This window comes from Trematomus bernacchii, unplaced genomic scaffold (genome assembly GCF_902827165.1).
Source record: "Trematomus bernacchii unplaced genomic scaffold, fTreBer1.1, whole genome shotgun sequence".
Taxonomy (NCBI): domain Eukaryota; kingdom Metazoa; phylum Chordata; class Actinopteri; order Perciformes; family Nototheniidae; genus Trematomus; species Trematomus bernacchii.
In genome coordinates this window covers 8,630,819-8,648,211 of record NW_022987705.1, presented here as the reverse complement: position 1 = coordinate 8,648,211, position 17,393 = coordinate 8,630,819, and the positions used below count along the sequence as shown (strand labels likewise).

The window sequence follows — 17,393 nt, the reverse complement described above, 5'->3', positions numbered from 1 at the left end:
AACCTGAATAAATACAGGTTAAAAAAACGAATGTTTCCCAAAAGGCACTGGGTGCCGTCGAGCTGTCAGTACACTGCAGAAATGCGATATACACTAAAAAGCCATTCCTTGTCTTCTGATTGGCTACTGTCCGGCTGTGATGTCACGAGGGCTTGCTTATAAAAAAGTGTGACAAGCTCAGCTGCTTCCAAAGGGCAAGTGTGGTCGAGGGCTCAGGGTGTATGTTATACATGTACAGGAAACAGAAAGCGAGGCAGAGTGTGTGAGAGAGTGTGTGTCACACATACATTCATTACTCAACAGGAGAGGGAGAGAGACCGAAAGCTGCTGTCAAACACATTATAATGATACTTTGTGCTGTGGATTTAAAGGTGTTGGGATTATCAAATCACTGGATTGTAAAGCACAGGACGGAGCCTGAAGGTAGGAAAACTATATAAATGTTACATTCTTTTATATATGCTTCATACACTTTAAATAAAGTGAATAAATATATATAGATTGATATATTTAAAACATCTAGAGATGACACCATGGCTATTTTAAGACCTCATTTCAGTGTGTAATGGTTCAAACGTGGTTAATTTAATGATGAGCTCAATTCCATAAACAAATCAGCAAGTCTACTGAATCATTTCAATAAAAAATGTAAACATTAACTTCTCACATTGAGTGAATCCAAACAAGCTTTCATCTTTAACATTTATGGTTAAGTCATATCAGGACAGCAGCATGTTTTATGGCTCAGTTTTGATTAGAGAATCCTTTGTATAGAAAGACGTGTTTTTCTTCCCCCACAGTTTGATCTGCTGTCATCAGTTTATTCTATTAAGCACTGCAGAAGCTCGGTGTCCTGCGTGCATGTGTACTTTTGTGTTTGCATGTGCACTTGTGTATGTACTATTGTGTGCATTGTTGTGTGTTTGAGTGCTCACAGCAATTACTACAACCAAGCCTAAATATTGAGATATTGATGTCAACGTAAAATATTTTGTTATTATTGACCTCAGAGACCTAATCTAGTGTCCTTGTGCATGTGTAAATGTTTAAACAGCTCATACAGGGGGGAGAGCAGAGAGCCACTTGTCTTTCGCAATCTTTATTTTGTATGACTGCAGGTTGTGGTCCAGATTATTGATCTGATCAAATGGGCAATAAGTCACTAGGGACCATTAAAGAGCCATCAGTGTGAAGGGTGACAGAGTAACATGTGCCCTGAGCATTTTGAAAACATGAATAAAAGACCAAATCATTATTTTGGTAGTATAGCCTAGGGTTAGGTGCATTATCATTTATCAGGTGCAGACTGTGCGGTTCTTCATGTATTACAATTATAGCCTTCTAAGCTGCAGTAATGAAAGATTGATTTTTGAAATTACTCTGCAGTCCACTGTTCGGTAGATGATCCATCACTTTCTCTGGTACCTGTATATTCTCTAAATGGTAATGTGCGGAGGACATTTTAGGAAAGATGACACTGATACTTATGCTCTGTATTACTACAGTAATGACAGTGTACGGCTTTTATAAGGGCAGCCATTCATTCCACTTGGGAAATGAATGTCATTAAATACAAATCTTGTCCTAGTCCAGCCTGGCATTTTAAAATGCATCCCGAAATTCAACACTTTTACTCTTGACCACGGGAGAAGTGGAGTAACACCTGTGAATCAATGCGTCTCTTTACAGCTGGCATTAACATGAGTTGTGAGTGTCTGGATATGTTGGAATCAGGCCAATGTACATATAATGCAGGTGTCCATACACACAGAAGATACAGTTAACTAAGAAGCTTTTCAAGTTAGTAAGGGGTGCTTTTCCCTTATATAAGACCAACAAAAAACTATGCACGACAAACAATAAACAAACAGACAGAATGGAGGGAAAGAATAAGTTGCTGTTAGAGGAAAACAGCAGTCGAGTGGCTTTGTGCTACGGCAGCATATTTACACATACTACATATGTATGTATTCTCCTCACTGTAATATACTTTATGATAAATTCTACTAAAGCCTCTTCTCCTTGTACACAAACTCGCTCGGATCTGTCATGACTCACTGTTCACCAGTTAGCCTATCATTTCATTTCATTTCAAACCTTTATTTATCCAGGTTGTATCCCATTGAGATCATTGACCTCTTTTTCAAGGGAGACCTGCTCAAGTAGGTTCCACATGAAACATTAAAAACATAAACAGAACAACAAAAGGACATCATACAGTAGCATTACAGGGATTACAATTTACATAACTATCCACATGAACAGGTACCAACAGCTTCCGATTGAGTAGCATCCAACCGAGCTTTAAAAACATTGAGTGGCACCAGATTGCTCAGTTTCCATTTTAATTGCAGACTATTCCAGGACAGTGGAGCTGCGCATCTAAATGCTATTTTCCCTAAGACAGTCCTAGCAGTTGGCACATTTAATAAAACCACAGCATGCGATCTCAGGCAGTAGCCACTTACAATTCGCCGTGAGATCAGGGAGCAGATGTAGGATGGAAGTTTCCCTAACATGGCTTTATATATAAAAATGTACCAGTGACTGAGCCTCCGTGCAGTTAGTGAAGGCAGACCAGCCCTTGCATACAGGGTACAGTGATGGGTTAATGCTTTACAGTTTGTCACAAATCTCAGTGCACTGTGATACGCAGCATCTAACTTGACCAGGCAATTGGCAGGTGCATTCATATAAATCAGATCACCATAGTCCAGCACAGGTAAAAAGGTCACAGTGACTAGCCTTTTTCTGGCCTCGAGCGAGAAACAGGACTTGTTCCTGTAGAAGAAACCTAGCCTAACCCTCAGTTTTTTAAGCAGGTTATTGACATGACATTTAAAAGTGAGACAATCATCAAGCCAGATACCAAGGTATTTGTAACAGGCAACCACTTCAAGTTTTATTCCTTGCGTAGTTAAAATATCTAAAACAGGCTCTGGTGTCTTTTTAGCTTTTGAAAAGAGCATTACCTTGGTTTTATCCACATTTAAAAGAAGCTTAAGCGCTGAGAGCTGAGTCTGAATAATGTTAAAAGCAGCTTGCAATTCAACAACAGCCTCCTTAATGGAGGGACCTGCACAGTACATCACGGTATCGTCCGCATAAAAATGTAAGGTTGCTCCTATCGTGAACACCAGAAGGCCTACGCACAGTCCCTCAGAGATGCACGGTCCCAGTACTACTCCTCCCTCATCAACAACAGTACTGGAAACTCCAAGCAACTCTTCTCCACCATTAACCACCTCCTCAAACCCCAAAGTCCTTTACACTCCGACTCCACTGAGAAGCATTGTCGCAACTTCGCCGCCTTCTTCACAAACAAAGTTGACACCATCCGCTCCCTCCTCTCTAGCCCCTCTGCACCTCCAGTTCCAACTGCTGACCCACAGCCTGGGACAACCCAGCCTCTTCGCTGTTTCACGGACATCTCTCAGCGAGAGGTTGAGGGCATCGTTAGGAGGATGAAGCCCTCCACCTGTGTCCTGGACCCCCTTCCGTCAGCTCTTGTGAAATCGTACATCTGTACCATGAGCCCCATGATCACTAAGATCGTAAACCTCTCTCTCCAGGCTGGCCATGTCCCCTCTGCCCTAAAAACCACTGTCATCAAACCTCGTCTCAAAAAACCCTCCCTTGACCCGGGAGTCCTGGCCAACTACAGACCCATTTCCAACCTTCCTTTTCTATCAAAGGTGCTGGAAAAACTAGTTGCTGCTCAGCTCCAGGACCACCTAAACTCCAACAACCTATTTGAGAAGTTCCAGTCTGGTTTCCGCTCAGGCCACAGCACAGAAACTGCCCTGGTCAGGGTCACCAACGACCTGCTGATGACGGCTGATGCTGGCTCTCCCTCTCTCCTCATCCTCCTCGATCTCACTGCAGCTTTCGACACCGTCGATCACGGCATCCTCCTCCATCGTCTGCACTCCACCATCGGACTCTCTGACTCTCCCCTTGACTGGTTCAGATCATACCTCACCGGGAGAACAGAGTACGTCTCCTTGGGCGAGGCAGAGTCGGGTACCCACAACGTCACCTGTGGTGTCCCTCAAGGATCAGTTCTCGGCCCCACCCTCTTCACACTCTACATGCTCCCCCTTGGCACTATCATCAGCCGACATGGAGTATCATTCCACTGTTACGCTGATGACACCCAACTGTACCTCAGGATCAACCCTACCTCCTCTGCAGCCCTGCCTTCACCCACACTCACTGCCTGCCTGGAGGAGATACAGGCGTGGATGAAGCAAAACTTCCTGAAACTCAACAGCTCCAAGACCGAAGCCATTATAGTTGGCACCCCACACCAGGTTCGGTCATCCACCATCACCACCATCACCTTCTCCGGCCAGGACATTACCCTCTCCTCAATAGTCACCAACCTGGGTGTTAAAATGGACACCCATCTGACCTTTGAGGCCCACATTAAACAGCTGTGCAAGAACTCCTTTTATCACCTCAGGAACATCGCCAAACTCCGCCCCACACTCACTCTGTCTGACGCCGAAAAGCTGGTCCACGCCTTTGTCTCCTCCAGGCTGGACTACTGCAATGCACTCCTCATCGGGATCCCTAACAAAAGCATCCAGAAGCTCCAGTACATCCAGAACAGCGCTGCTAGGATCCTGATGAGGGTGCGCAAATATGACCACATCACCCCCATCCTTAAAGCACTACACTGGCTACCCGTGGAACTGAGGATCGAATTCAAGGTCTCCGTCCTCACCCACCAGTGTGTCCATGGAACTGCCCCTCCCTACCTCAAGGAACTCCTCACCACCCATACCTCCTTGCGGACCACCCGCTCCAGCAACTCCAACCTGCTCAAACCCCCCAGGACTAAGCTCCGTACTATGGGAGACCGGGCCTTCTGCTCGGCTGCTCCCAGTCTGTGGAATGCTCTCCCCGACCACATGAGAGCACCACAGACCGTGGAGGCTTTTAAAAAAAGGCCTCAAAACCCATCTCTTCAAAAGAGCCTTTGCCTAGACCTTTTTACCACCCTTTTATTTTTATTTTTATTTATTTTTTATTGCTTTTTATTAATTCTACCGTGTTGTGTCATGTCTATTTATACTGTTCATGCTCACTGCTTGTAGCACTTCGGGATTTGAATTCGAATATGAAGTGCTTTATAAATGGAACCCATTATTATTATTATTATTATTAGCCCGCATGGTTTTTCATACCACTGCTACGCTCAGAAACCCAGGTCGTCGCACGCATCTCTGCTTGTCTAGCTGACATCTCTCAGTGGATGTCTGCTCACCACCTCAAGCTCAACCTTGACAAGACTGAACTGCTTTTTCTTCCGGGAAAAGATTGTCCCACTCTTGACCTAACAATCAACATCGGCCCCTCTGTTGTTTCCCCGACTCAGACTGCAAGGAATCTGGGTGTGACCCTAGATAACAAACTGTCCTTCACTGCAAACATCGCTGCCACAACCCGCTGCTGCAGATACACTCTTTACAACATCAGGAGGATACGTCCCCTCCAGGAAGCGACGCAGCTTCTGGCCCAGGCTCTCGTCATCTCACGCCTAGACTACTGCAACTCCCTCCTGGCTGGTCTACCTGCATGTGCCATCCGACCTCTCCAGCTCATCCAGAATGCAGCGGCTCGTCTGGTCTTCAACCTTCCAAAATGTTCCCACACCACACCGCTCCTCCGCTCACTTCACTGGCTTCCAGTAACTGCTAGAATCCACTTCAAAACAATGGTACTTGCGTACCATGCTGTGAATGGATCTGGCCCTTCCTACTTCCAGGACATGGTTAAACTGTACACCCCAGCGCGTGCACTTCGCTCTGCATCAGCCAAACGGCTCACTGCACCCTCACTGCGAGGGGGACCCAAGTTCCCATCAGCAAAAACACGTCGGTTTGCTATCCTGGCTCCAAAATGGTGGAATGAGCTCCCCATTGAAATCAGGACAGCAGATAGCTTGCACATCTTCCGGCGCAGACTAAAAACTCATCTCTTTCGACTCCACTTCGAGCGATAGAATTACTAACAAAGAACTGCTAACAGAGCACTTATATACTAATAAAGTACTGGCTTATCTAAAGCCAGTTGAGTAGCACTTGAAATGTTTTGGCTCTATGAAACCTGATGTACTTATATGATTCTGTTTTCTTCAAGTTTGTATCTTGTTGGTCGAATGTACTTATTGTAAGTCGCTTTGGATAAAAGCGTCAGCTAAATGCAATGTAATGTAATGTAATAAAGCCTTAATGTGTAATATAAGTATAATAAATGCACTGTATGGTCTTGCCCTGCCAGTTGATCCTGAGGCAAATGCATCACTGCTGCAGGATTAGAGCAGCCTATGCTATTTTTTCAAAACATAATAACGTGTACATTATGATTGACTGAAACACTTTGGTAAATAGTAAATTCGACATGATAAATAAAGCTATTGCACCACATACATAGCAGAACAAAATGCTGATTGCAAGTTACCACAGGGAGATAAAGACCCAAAGGCATGCAGACTACTAAAGTTGGTGAAAACGTGAGAACAACGAGGGACATATAACTTCCTCTGTGAAAGCGCGCATATAGTTTTATGACCTCAACCCAAAAGGGAGCACTCAGCGGCTGACATGAAAGGCGTTCTTCATGCTGCTCCAATTTAAATGCAATTCGGCATGTTCTTCAGCAGTATGAATCATCTCCTGATTTACAAATAGTCTAACTCTATTCACGTCATTATCATACTGTCTCTGGGAAGCAACAGGCCTCAAGCAGAAACATTGAATGTGTAAAGAAGGACTGGAAACCGGAACTGGCATGCACTTGCGCTCTCTCTGCTGTGTTAATCTATGAAGTTAATTGTGTTGATATGCTCCTCACGTAGATCATGGAACATGCAGGTGCTGTCTCAGCACTGGCTAACCAATCACAGGACAGCAACTCCACTGTATCAGATTTGCCAGAGAGATCCTCGGAGTACAGCGATGCAGAGCTCGTGTTGCTGGGCGCAATGGCTATTCTGGTTCTGGCCATAGTTTTTGGTAAGTTACACAAAATGTAATCAATGCGATTAGTTGATTGTTATAGAAGGATCAACGCAACTTCGACAACTTCCAGTTACATTACTATGTATATCTTTTCTTCTGTCCAGGTAACGTGCTGGTGATAACGGCCATCCTGCGGTTTAAGAGGCTCCAGAAAATCACTAACTTCTTCATTGCTTCGCTGGCTGTGGCCGACCTCATCATGGGTTTGGTTGTGGTCCCCTTTGGCTCCAGCTACATCCTGCTGGGAAAATGGCAGTTTGGAAACTTCATGTGTGACTTCTGGACCGCAACTGACGTGCTGTGTGTGACGGCCAGCATCGAAACTCTGTGTGTGATCGCTGTGGACCGATATCTCGCCATCACCTCGCCTCTCCGATACCCAACGCTAATCACCAGGTATGACCAAGACTTTTTGGTTTGGATGTGTTGAAAGATTGGCAAGGTTGAGACACTGCAATCATAAGTGAATCTTACTAAATAAGCAGAAGTACAAAGTAATAAAAGAGCTGCTGCTGCCCCACCCGTTACATGCTTTCTGTCATGTTGTGCATCCAACCACACCCAAAAAGTGATGTCACAGCAGGTGTTTTCATCTTCTGTCATCCATAGACAACACTAACTTTCTGTCTTTAAGTCGGCGTTTGTTATATCCTCCCCTCTGCTTATATTGGTTTGGTCCAAATAGGTAACAGTTTTGTTGTATTGTTCTTTAAGTAGCAAGTGTATTTCTCATTATTTGGAAAGCGTTATATGTTATGTTTCTGCATAAAAAGCGGAATGCAGCCTTTGTGGCTTAAAAAGAAGCAGCGCAATATCCTGTACATGGACTTGAGTGATGTTGCTTGAGTCAGCGTTGGCTGGTACTGACTTTATAAGTTTGCCAATGAAAAAGAATCAACGGGTGTGGAGTAATAAAGCAGCCATCCCCCTTTCTCTGCTTGAGGCTAGCAGTTAAAAGCTACATTAGCAGCTATTAGCATAGCACAGCTGAATCTCTGCATTTCTGTCACAAGTTTTGACAAGGGGAGAAGAATGTAGAGAACAAGGAAAATACCTCTGGTTCTTCTTTCTGACAATGTTATAGCAGTGTAATGCTAACTCAGTGAATAACAATTAAACTTAGGATGTGCACAGATATGACAGAAGGTTAGTTTTGCTAACAAATTGATACTATCACATTGCTTTTAAAGAGACTTTATTACACTTTTAGAAAGCCACCCCATTTCTAAATCTACATCTGTCACCTGTCTGTGTTTCCACTCACCTTGTTACAATAGTCCTCACCTGTGCACTCTCTGTTGTCTCCTGCTAGGGGTCGGGCCTTTGCAGTGGTCCTCTGCGTTTGGGCGGTGGCCTCCCTCATCTCCTTCCTGCCCATCCATCTGAAGCTGTCGATGTCATACGATGATGAAGCTAAGCGGTGCTTGGAGGACAAGTACTGCTGTGATTTCAACACCAACGCAGCGTACGCGGTGTCTTCCTCGATCGTGTCCTTCTACCTGCCGCTGGTGGTAATGATTTTCCTATACGCCAGGGTCTTCCAGGAGGCGCAGAAAACAGCTGGAGAAGATTAGAGGGAGGGAGAGGCACTTTTCTCACTTGCATTACGCTGTACAGCTGTCTTATCCAGAAGATAGTCCAGCATTGAACAAACAAACAGGAACTCAGGAGGAAGAGGAGAGACTAAACATGCAGAAAACAGGAGATACAGACACAGGGAAGGGGGAACATATAGCAGAAAGCAGAGGAAGGACAGAAAAAGGTGAAGGAAAATACTCTGCTGCAAAACGTCTTAAGTTCTGTTTGAAGGAGCACAAGGCTGTAAAAACTCTTGGGATCATCATGGGAACCTTCACCTTGTGTTGGCTACCCTTCTTCATCCTCAACATCCTCATGACCTTCCTCAGTTTAGGGGATATTAAGCTGCTCTTCAGACTCCTCAACTGGCTGGGATACTCTAACTCGGCCTTCAACCCACTCATCTACTGCCGCAGCCCCGACTTCAGGCACGCCTTCCAGGAGATACTCTGTCTCAGGGGCAAAAGGGGGAGCAGGGGAGGGAGGAGAGGATGGGGATGGTGCAGGGACAGAGATTGTTACACCAAGCCCCCAGGTAAGACGAATGTGGGCTCAGACCTGAATGGTGTCAGGGGGCTGGACCTTCAGCAGAGGTTGGAGTGGAAGGGCAGTTTGGACAGCTCTATTCGGGACAGCTCGCTAAGTCTGGCTCCTCCTCCGACTCCTCGCCTGGACCAGGTTGTAGAGGTAGCTCCTGGTTCCCTGACAAACCGGCAGGCTAACAGCTCTGCTAACGGGAGTTGTAAGGAAAATCTGGCTTCAATTGAACTGAAGTCTTTACATTGTGAAAGTCGAGTCGTGCTGTGAACATCAGTTTGGTGGAGTTCAAAATGTTTGTTTTGGTTTGACAAAGACTTGTTGTTTTTTTAGGCGGTAGCTTGAAGTGTTGCTAGCCAATATTAATATGTTTATTCAGTCAGTGTTACAGAGGGTTAACGTGTGGTCACTGTTCTTTTTTTCAAAACAGCTACACAAGTAAACCATGTTCAGCAGTAATTGTCGGCATTAAAAATAGTCTGACTTAAAGCTGGAGGAATGAATGAAGATTAAAACAGATTTTTGTTATCAAAAGCATTCAGTATTCAGACCCTGACTGATATTTTCAACAGAAACCATCACATTTGCATTGCTGAAAACTATGTTTGCCAGCAACAAAGGCACAAGCCACAAACCCACCATGAAGCAGAGATTAAAAAAATAAATGTTGTTTGCCCTGTAGCTAAACAGTCTTATATGAAACAGAGGGTCTCAGTTGAGGCTGACTCATAATAAATATCCCCCTGAGATTTTTGTTTTCCATTCCTTCCTGATAAACCTCAGAGCAGGTCCAAAATCATTTGCTGGTGTATATTTGTGTGTAAGATAAACATCTGAGACCCAAACTTGTGACTATCATAACTTTCTTTCTTTGTGTTCGCTTTCTCCCATTACAAATTTGCAGGAACTATTTTCTGCCTCTTTATCGCTCCAAACATCAGCAGCCACGCTTTGATTTTCTCTGTCCCTCTAATAACATTGTAATCGGTCAGATAGGGGTGGGAAGAGGATTTTCAGGCAGTTGGTTCTGTCTTGATAACAATTTCTGTCACAATGCAAGGTAATAACTTATTTTTGACATTACTCAAAAACATAGTTGAAATGAAGGTGTGTTTGAATAGGTTTTAATGTCAAATAATGATCTAATTATATTAAAGTAATCATTAGCATATACATTTAGATTGCATTACACATTACACAAGAGGACGAATTACATTTTGAAATTAATCTCCCTAACCCTGCTTTTATGTGTATGGATGATTGTATAGATGAATTTACACCTGAACTGGGTATTGAAGGTCAATAATTAGCAGTTGTTAGTAAATATGTTCTGTGTGTGTCTGTCTGTATGTTTTGTGTACCTGTGATGTGATGATTAACTATTTGTGCGGAGCTTGAAATGTGCCATTGAATATTTTCAATGTACTGTAATGTGTCCACAGATTATTTGAAAGTTGGAAAATACTTGTTTTTTAATTTAAAATTCAGTTATTTATCTGTGCCTCAAAAAGAACAGTTGTTTTATTGTGCAATTTGTATTATGTCTGTAAATACATGTGGAGTTTAAGCAGCACTGAAACTCGAGTTTACACTCAAATTTTCATTTTATACTTTGTGTGTACTGAGACATAACTGAAAAATTGAATGTAAAAACCAAAAGTAGGTTTGGGTGTGTAGTTGTGTACAAGAGGAACTTTTTTTAATTTTCTACCTCCATCATACTCACATCTCATGTCGGTAAATATTTATTCATAACCTGTTGGATCTTTTTGTGAATAAAAAAATGAAGTTTGACATGTGTATGTCTGAATCTGTTGCTCTGCTATGTGTTTATCGAGTGGGTGGATGGGTGTGTGATCATACGAGACAGACTGCCATAAAGAAAGAGAGGGAGAGATAACAAAAAGATAAATAAGGTTAAAATTAGCTGGGTACTATTCACAGCATGTCGTTCAACAAACAGCCCAGGGTCATTTAGGGTTATTAGACTGGATGCTTATCGAATCTTTCCTTTAAAAAGTGCCAGATACTGCAATGCAAATTCTACATTTTAGCATTGAAACACACTGACAATTGGCATAAAACAAACAGTGATACAGACCCCCAAGGAGCATTCTGTAATTACATTTTAATAAATCATATAAGAAGTTACCATAACCTCTATAAACAAATGATTGCAGATGCTGAATCTGCAGAATGTGTAGGCAGTGGGTCAAAGTTTAGTATTGGCAGTGTGCTAGTTTCCATTGGCCGTCAGAAAGGTATTGACCAATCCGCTATAAGTAGGATTTGGTTGCATGTTCCTGCAGATGGAAAAAAAGGGGCTGAATATATTGGCCAATGTGCAATATAGAAACACAATGCCATTCTGTACAATGATTTAGCTTATTAATAATTTAACATACATGTGAAACTGTTACTAGAAGTGTTCATTTAGTTCAAACTCCATTATGACGTCTCAAGTTGCAAACCGTACTATAAACAACTCTTATTCTTGATATCCGCTTTCTACACCAGAATCTGAGAAATATTGCCGCCAGAGGCTTATCGTCATCAGATCAGTTTCCAATGCAAGATTTGAATGACCATAACTCTGGTAATTTTTGAAAAAAAGTATTGAAAGTGTTCTTTGTCAACTAAAAAATGGGATCAGGAAATGTGATTATTTTCACTGTGCAACTTTAACCTTTTAACTAAGCCCATGGGACAGAGGCTCTTTGTGAGTATCCAGTCATCCAGTTGCAAGGACTCTGCTATTTGTGTGTGTGTGTGTGTGTGTGTGTGTGTGTGTGTGTGTGTGTGTGTGTGTGTGTGTGTGTGTGTGTGTGTGTGTGTGTGTGTGTGTGTGTGTGTGTGTGTGTGTGTGTGTGTGTGTGTGTGTGTGTGTGTGTGTGGCGTGACGTACAGTGACAGGTGCAGGCGGTCACGGCACACGCAGTATCAGCTACTGCAGAGGAAATAGCTATACTGACTCAATACATGCAGACCCACACAAACACACACACACACACACACAAACACACACACACACACACACACACACACACACACACACACACACACAGCTTTACAACTTTATGAGACAGCACAATGTGTGTTTAAGTGTGAATTTGACAATTTTCCAATTTACATAACGTTTTTGTTATGTGTCCTACAGTATATCTTAGCTATATTAGTGTCTTGTCGTATTTTTGCATTTGTTTTTTGTATAAAACCCTGCAAATTGTCTTCTGAATGTTTGTATGTTGTGGTTTAAATACATAAAATATGTTTCTTGGCACAGACTCACATCATAAAGAAACCTTTAAAGTGTTCTCAGTGGTAATGTAAATGTGTTTCTAAAGAATTTTACAACATTGAAACAAGGCATGGACATTAATAGCTGGTACCATATTTTCGTTCTGTGTGTGTATCTGTTTACAACTCAACCCCTTAAGCTTTACTCTAACTCAAAAGTGTTGTGCACATTGAAGCATTAAATCCATTGGGAACTTGAAATGTTGTTCATCCTGCCACCTTCCTCTGCCACATGCAAGTGGCTACCCTCTCTGTCAAAGATTTGTCTAGGTAATACTGTGTTTTATCCTGTTAAGAGGTGTTAACCGGCATTATACTGTTGACAACAGGCAATTGTATATTTCCTGTGTAATCACTCAACCACAAAGACTCAAGCATTTGTATGCAAGATTACAGAAACACGCACACACACCCCTGTTGAAAGACATGTGCGGTTTGATTCTGTAGTTCAAAACAGACACCCTCAGGGCGGTGCCTCAGGCCTTGGTACACAGTACACAGGGCTGGAGGTGTGCCCTCTAGATAAACAAACAAACACACACATTCACAAACTAACAAATGCGCGCCTAAAAAGACCCTGAAAAGCAGTGACACCGTACGTGTATATGCACACTTAAGCATGGGAAGATGCTCACACACTGGCAATGCAAAATATGCAGAATATACGTAGACAGATACACAATGTCCTGAATGTGTGCGAGAGAGATGTGCCAAGTGTATCTTATGATCACTGAGAGTTTATAGATGGTGAGTGTGTTTTGCTGCCTGAACTGAAGCCAAACTAAACATCTCCTGCCAAAAAGCAAGAAAGAGAGTGAGAACAGACAGATATTCTGCGTTTGTCTGTCTGCTGATGTCATGCACATACACACACGTTTTCTTTAAATTATACATTTTGAACATTTTAATCACAGAGCAGTGAGGGATGATCAAACGCAGCACTACAGTTTGATTGGCACTGAAGATAGGAAGATATGAACATCACAGACACAGCTTTGATCTTTTTTAAAGACTGAATGCATGGATGTGTGCATGTGTGTGTGTGTGTGTGTGTGTGTGTGTGTGTGTGTGTGTGTGTGTGTGTGTGTGTGTGTGTGTGTGTGTGTGTGTGTGTATGTGTGTGTGTGTGTGTGTGTGTGTGTGTGTGTGTGTGTGTGTGTGTGTGTGTGTGTGTGTGTGTGTGTGTGTGTGTGTGTGTCTTTCCGGGTGACTACTCTTTTACAGTGGACTGCTGTTCGTCACAGAGACATTTTAATGTTTTTCTGTCCTTGGGTGCTTGTTAGAGGCACTTAAGCCCAGTGAGAAAGACACTGACGGATACAGACATAAATCTAAAAAATTATTCTAAAAACAAAAACTAACTCATCCACATCACAGTTATAATCACCATTGAAACAAGACATCTAGACTCAACACAAACTCATTCCCCTGGCATGCTGCATGTTTTACTGTAGCTGTCTGCTTGTAGGGTTAATACTTTATGACTGAATATTGTGAATTATATTCTTTGATATGATATATAGCCTGCGCTATCTGAACATCAAGTTTGTTCATTGTTCTTTGTCATCATTGCAAACGTCAGATATGGGAACAAACACTACAAATGTTTCCAGCCACAAGAACATGACTCAACACTACAATGAATGTTCCTGGTCGCTTTGGTCTACAAGTCCTCTCTTATCTTGTTCACACGTCATTATGCGGTAACACACTGACTTCACTAGATGTTAATGAAACCATTTTATCTGGTTTTGGATTTTGGCCCTGTTCACATGAGCATTGGATTTTGGTGGTTGGGCAATGAGTACTTTTATTTTACACTTAAAGCTCTTAAGCACTTAAACGCTATAGATGTTATTAAAGGATTTTTGGAGTTGTTGGAATAGCTGTCCCGCCTGCTTCCATTCATTATGCTAAGCTAAAAATGGTCTTTGGTTAAGCCCCTCATCTAACCCTCGGCTATAAGGTAAATTAGTGTAGAACCATGAAGCATCTCTGCTTGTCTAGCAGACATCTCTCAGTGGATGTCTGCTCACCACCTCAAGCTCAACCTTGACAAGAATGAACTGCTTTTTCTTCCGGGAAAAGATTGTCCCACTCTTGACCTAACAATCAACATTATGAAACAAAAATATATTGTAATATATTGGTAAATATAATACAATATATTGGATCATACATTTCCATATATGGGAAAGTAGTCCTTATATTTTTAAATATATTGCAATATATGCATGGACCATGTATGGCTATATATTGATACATATAAAAAAAATATATTGCAATGAAAACAAAAACTGCACTATACATTTATATGTAATAGTTTTATTGAAACACTCATTTATCTTTCATGAGTTTACATAAAATTGAACAGATATTCATAAACAGTTATCTCACTTCGTTTTGTATAGTTACCCACTTTATATATGAACATATGTTTGATGGTAGCCTACATATAAAAAAAGTACAAATTGTCCATTGAATGATGGAAAATAATATACAGTTTATAAATATATATAGACACACACATATATGCACGCATATATGCACGCATATATATATTCATATATGCGTGCATATATGCACGCATATATATATTCATATATATATATATATATATAAATATATATATATGCATATATGCACGCATATATATATGAATATATGCACGCATATATATCTATGCATATATTACGGCCGACCGGCTATTTGGAGTGGAACGCAGCCCATCCACGGCAGACAGCCCAAACAGTATTCGAATGCGCCACTTCCGGCTGATTTCGGGGAGCCCGCCCCCCTCTCCAGCAATAGATTGATCTGATTGGCAGATTCAAATCTGCGTTGCTGCCTCTGTCTGTTGATTCTGTCGCTGAGTGTCAAAGAGAAAGCGTTCATCAGGTGCTTCGAAACGGAAAATTAAAAAGAAACGAGAGGAAAATACAGCACCAGAGTCAGGTATGTGTGTGAGCATTTAAAACTATTTTAAATTGAAATAATTCTGCATGTACACTATAAGTAGTCTAGTTGCTTAATCCGTATGTCCCGTCTCTCTGCACTACACCAGCTACATTAGCTAACGTTAGTTAAATTAGCTATGTTAGTTCCCTCGTGTATGAGTGTATAACCGGTCCGCAGCTTTGTGAACATTCAATTTCGAAGATTTTTTCGATGTTACAGTCAACTGAAGTCGACCCAAAACAGCCAAAAATAGCGGACCTTTAGATCGCTAACATTTTAGCATAAGTCAATGGAGTTTAACATAGCGAAAACTAGCCCCACGGCTAACGGACATTTTCTGACTGGTGACGATGATGAGCTAGTTAAGTAATGTAATAGTGATGGGAATTCCGGCTCTTCTTGGTGAGCCGGATCATTTGGCTCGGCTCACCAAGAAGAGCCGGCTCTTTCGGCTCCCAAACGGCTCTTCAGTTTACCACATATTATACCTTTTATAATTCAATCAAATGTAGCCTTGTTTTGACTAATGATTTATATGTGTACACATATCACTTAAATTATTCAATACATCCTTTGTACTGAAGTATTCAAAAGTAAAAATGACATGTTTAATATCAATTATTTGCTGTGGCCAATTGTTTTCATTGCATTTACAGACCCTTGTATCTCTCTGATACCACCCAATGAATGCACAGACTTGCTTGTCGAACCACGCTACACAAAGCAGATAGCAACACCTATAACAAAACCCGAGGTGACAGGGCTTTCAGTGTTGCAGCTCCTAGACTGTGGAACAGCCTCCCAGTACATATCCGGACTGCTGAGTCTATTGAACTTTTTAAATCTCAGCTAAAAACTCACCTCTTTGCACTGGCTTTTAATACTAGTTGAACATTACATTTTTACATTTGTATGTGTTTTTTTAAAAATATTTTTCTAGTTATTGTGCTTTTTATCATGTTTTTAATTATTGTTTTATTATTGTACTCCCATTGTGTTATTTAATATGTATTGCCTGTACAGCACTTTGGTCAACTGAAGGTTGTTTTAAATGTGCTATATAAATAAATAAAGATTGAGATTGAGATAAAAACTTAAGCATAGACATTTTAAAAAATGGGCTACTCTATCGACATTTTAAAATTATATTTAAAGAAAAGGCCCTGACTAAACAGCAGGGCTCTATTTCAGTATTAACTATAGAAAAAAAGACAGCAACAGCTGACATCAAATCTTTGCCGAGCCCAAGGATAATCATAAATAAATAACATAGTGAAAATAAATATATTGCAATGCTCAGTACAGCAGCATCCAACCGTCTCTAATCATAAAAAAACATAATAAAAATAAATGTATTGCAATGCTCAAAACAGCAGCATCCAACAGTCTCTAATCCTTGGATATTACATGTCACTGCATGCATGCACGGAGCAGCTGTAGCGCGGAGATCATCATATCATTCTGTCTTGTATTACTTAACAACAACAAAATAACAAAAAAAAACGGCTCGTTCGCGGGCGCGAGCCGGCTCCCGTCGTTCACTTAAAAGAGCCGGCTCTTTGAGCCGGCTCGTTCGCGACCGACACATCACTATAATGTAACCACAGTTAGTCTATGTCTTGTAAATTCCCCTTGTTCTCCTTGATCTGCATTATATCGTTCGTGTTTTAGTCAGGCACATTTAGGGACAGCTAAAGTAGTTCAGCTACGGGTCTTCGAGCTGGTTACACATGTGCGTTCAGGACATTATTGCGCATCGTCACATGCATAATTACCATCGTCACAGAGAGAATGCGTTCGTGAAGAATGTGAGCATATATGCAGATCTTTAGTGTTGGTAATGTTATAAGATTGTATGCATAGTGTCCTGCTGAGTCAGTGTGTTAATGAGTCTTGATGTCCCGTTTTTAGTTGCTATGTTGTTCAGGAATTGAGCTAATGCTAGCTAGTTAGCTAAGTTAAGCTATTCAGTGATAGTGTGTGGATGAGATGCTA

At 41.6% G+C, this 17,393-nt stretch overlaps 1 protein-coding gene across 1 annotated transcript; it reads left to right on the top strand.

Annotated features, from left to right (window-relative positions):
• Nucleotides 1-204: 204 nt before the first annotated feature.
• On the top strand, nt 205-10,937 carry LOC117490789 (beta-2 adrenergic receptor-like). The gene is given in 5 exon segments (XM_034140604.1): nt 205-423; nt 6,866-7,022; nt 7,133-7,424; nt 8,341-8,581; nt 8,583-10,937. Coding segments are annotated over 4 exon segments (1,518 nt in total). The 5' UTR covers nt 205-423; nt 6,866-6,868; the 3' UTR covers nt 9,414-10,937.
• Nucleotides 10,938-17,393: the final 6,456 nt, after the last annotated feature.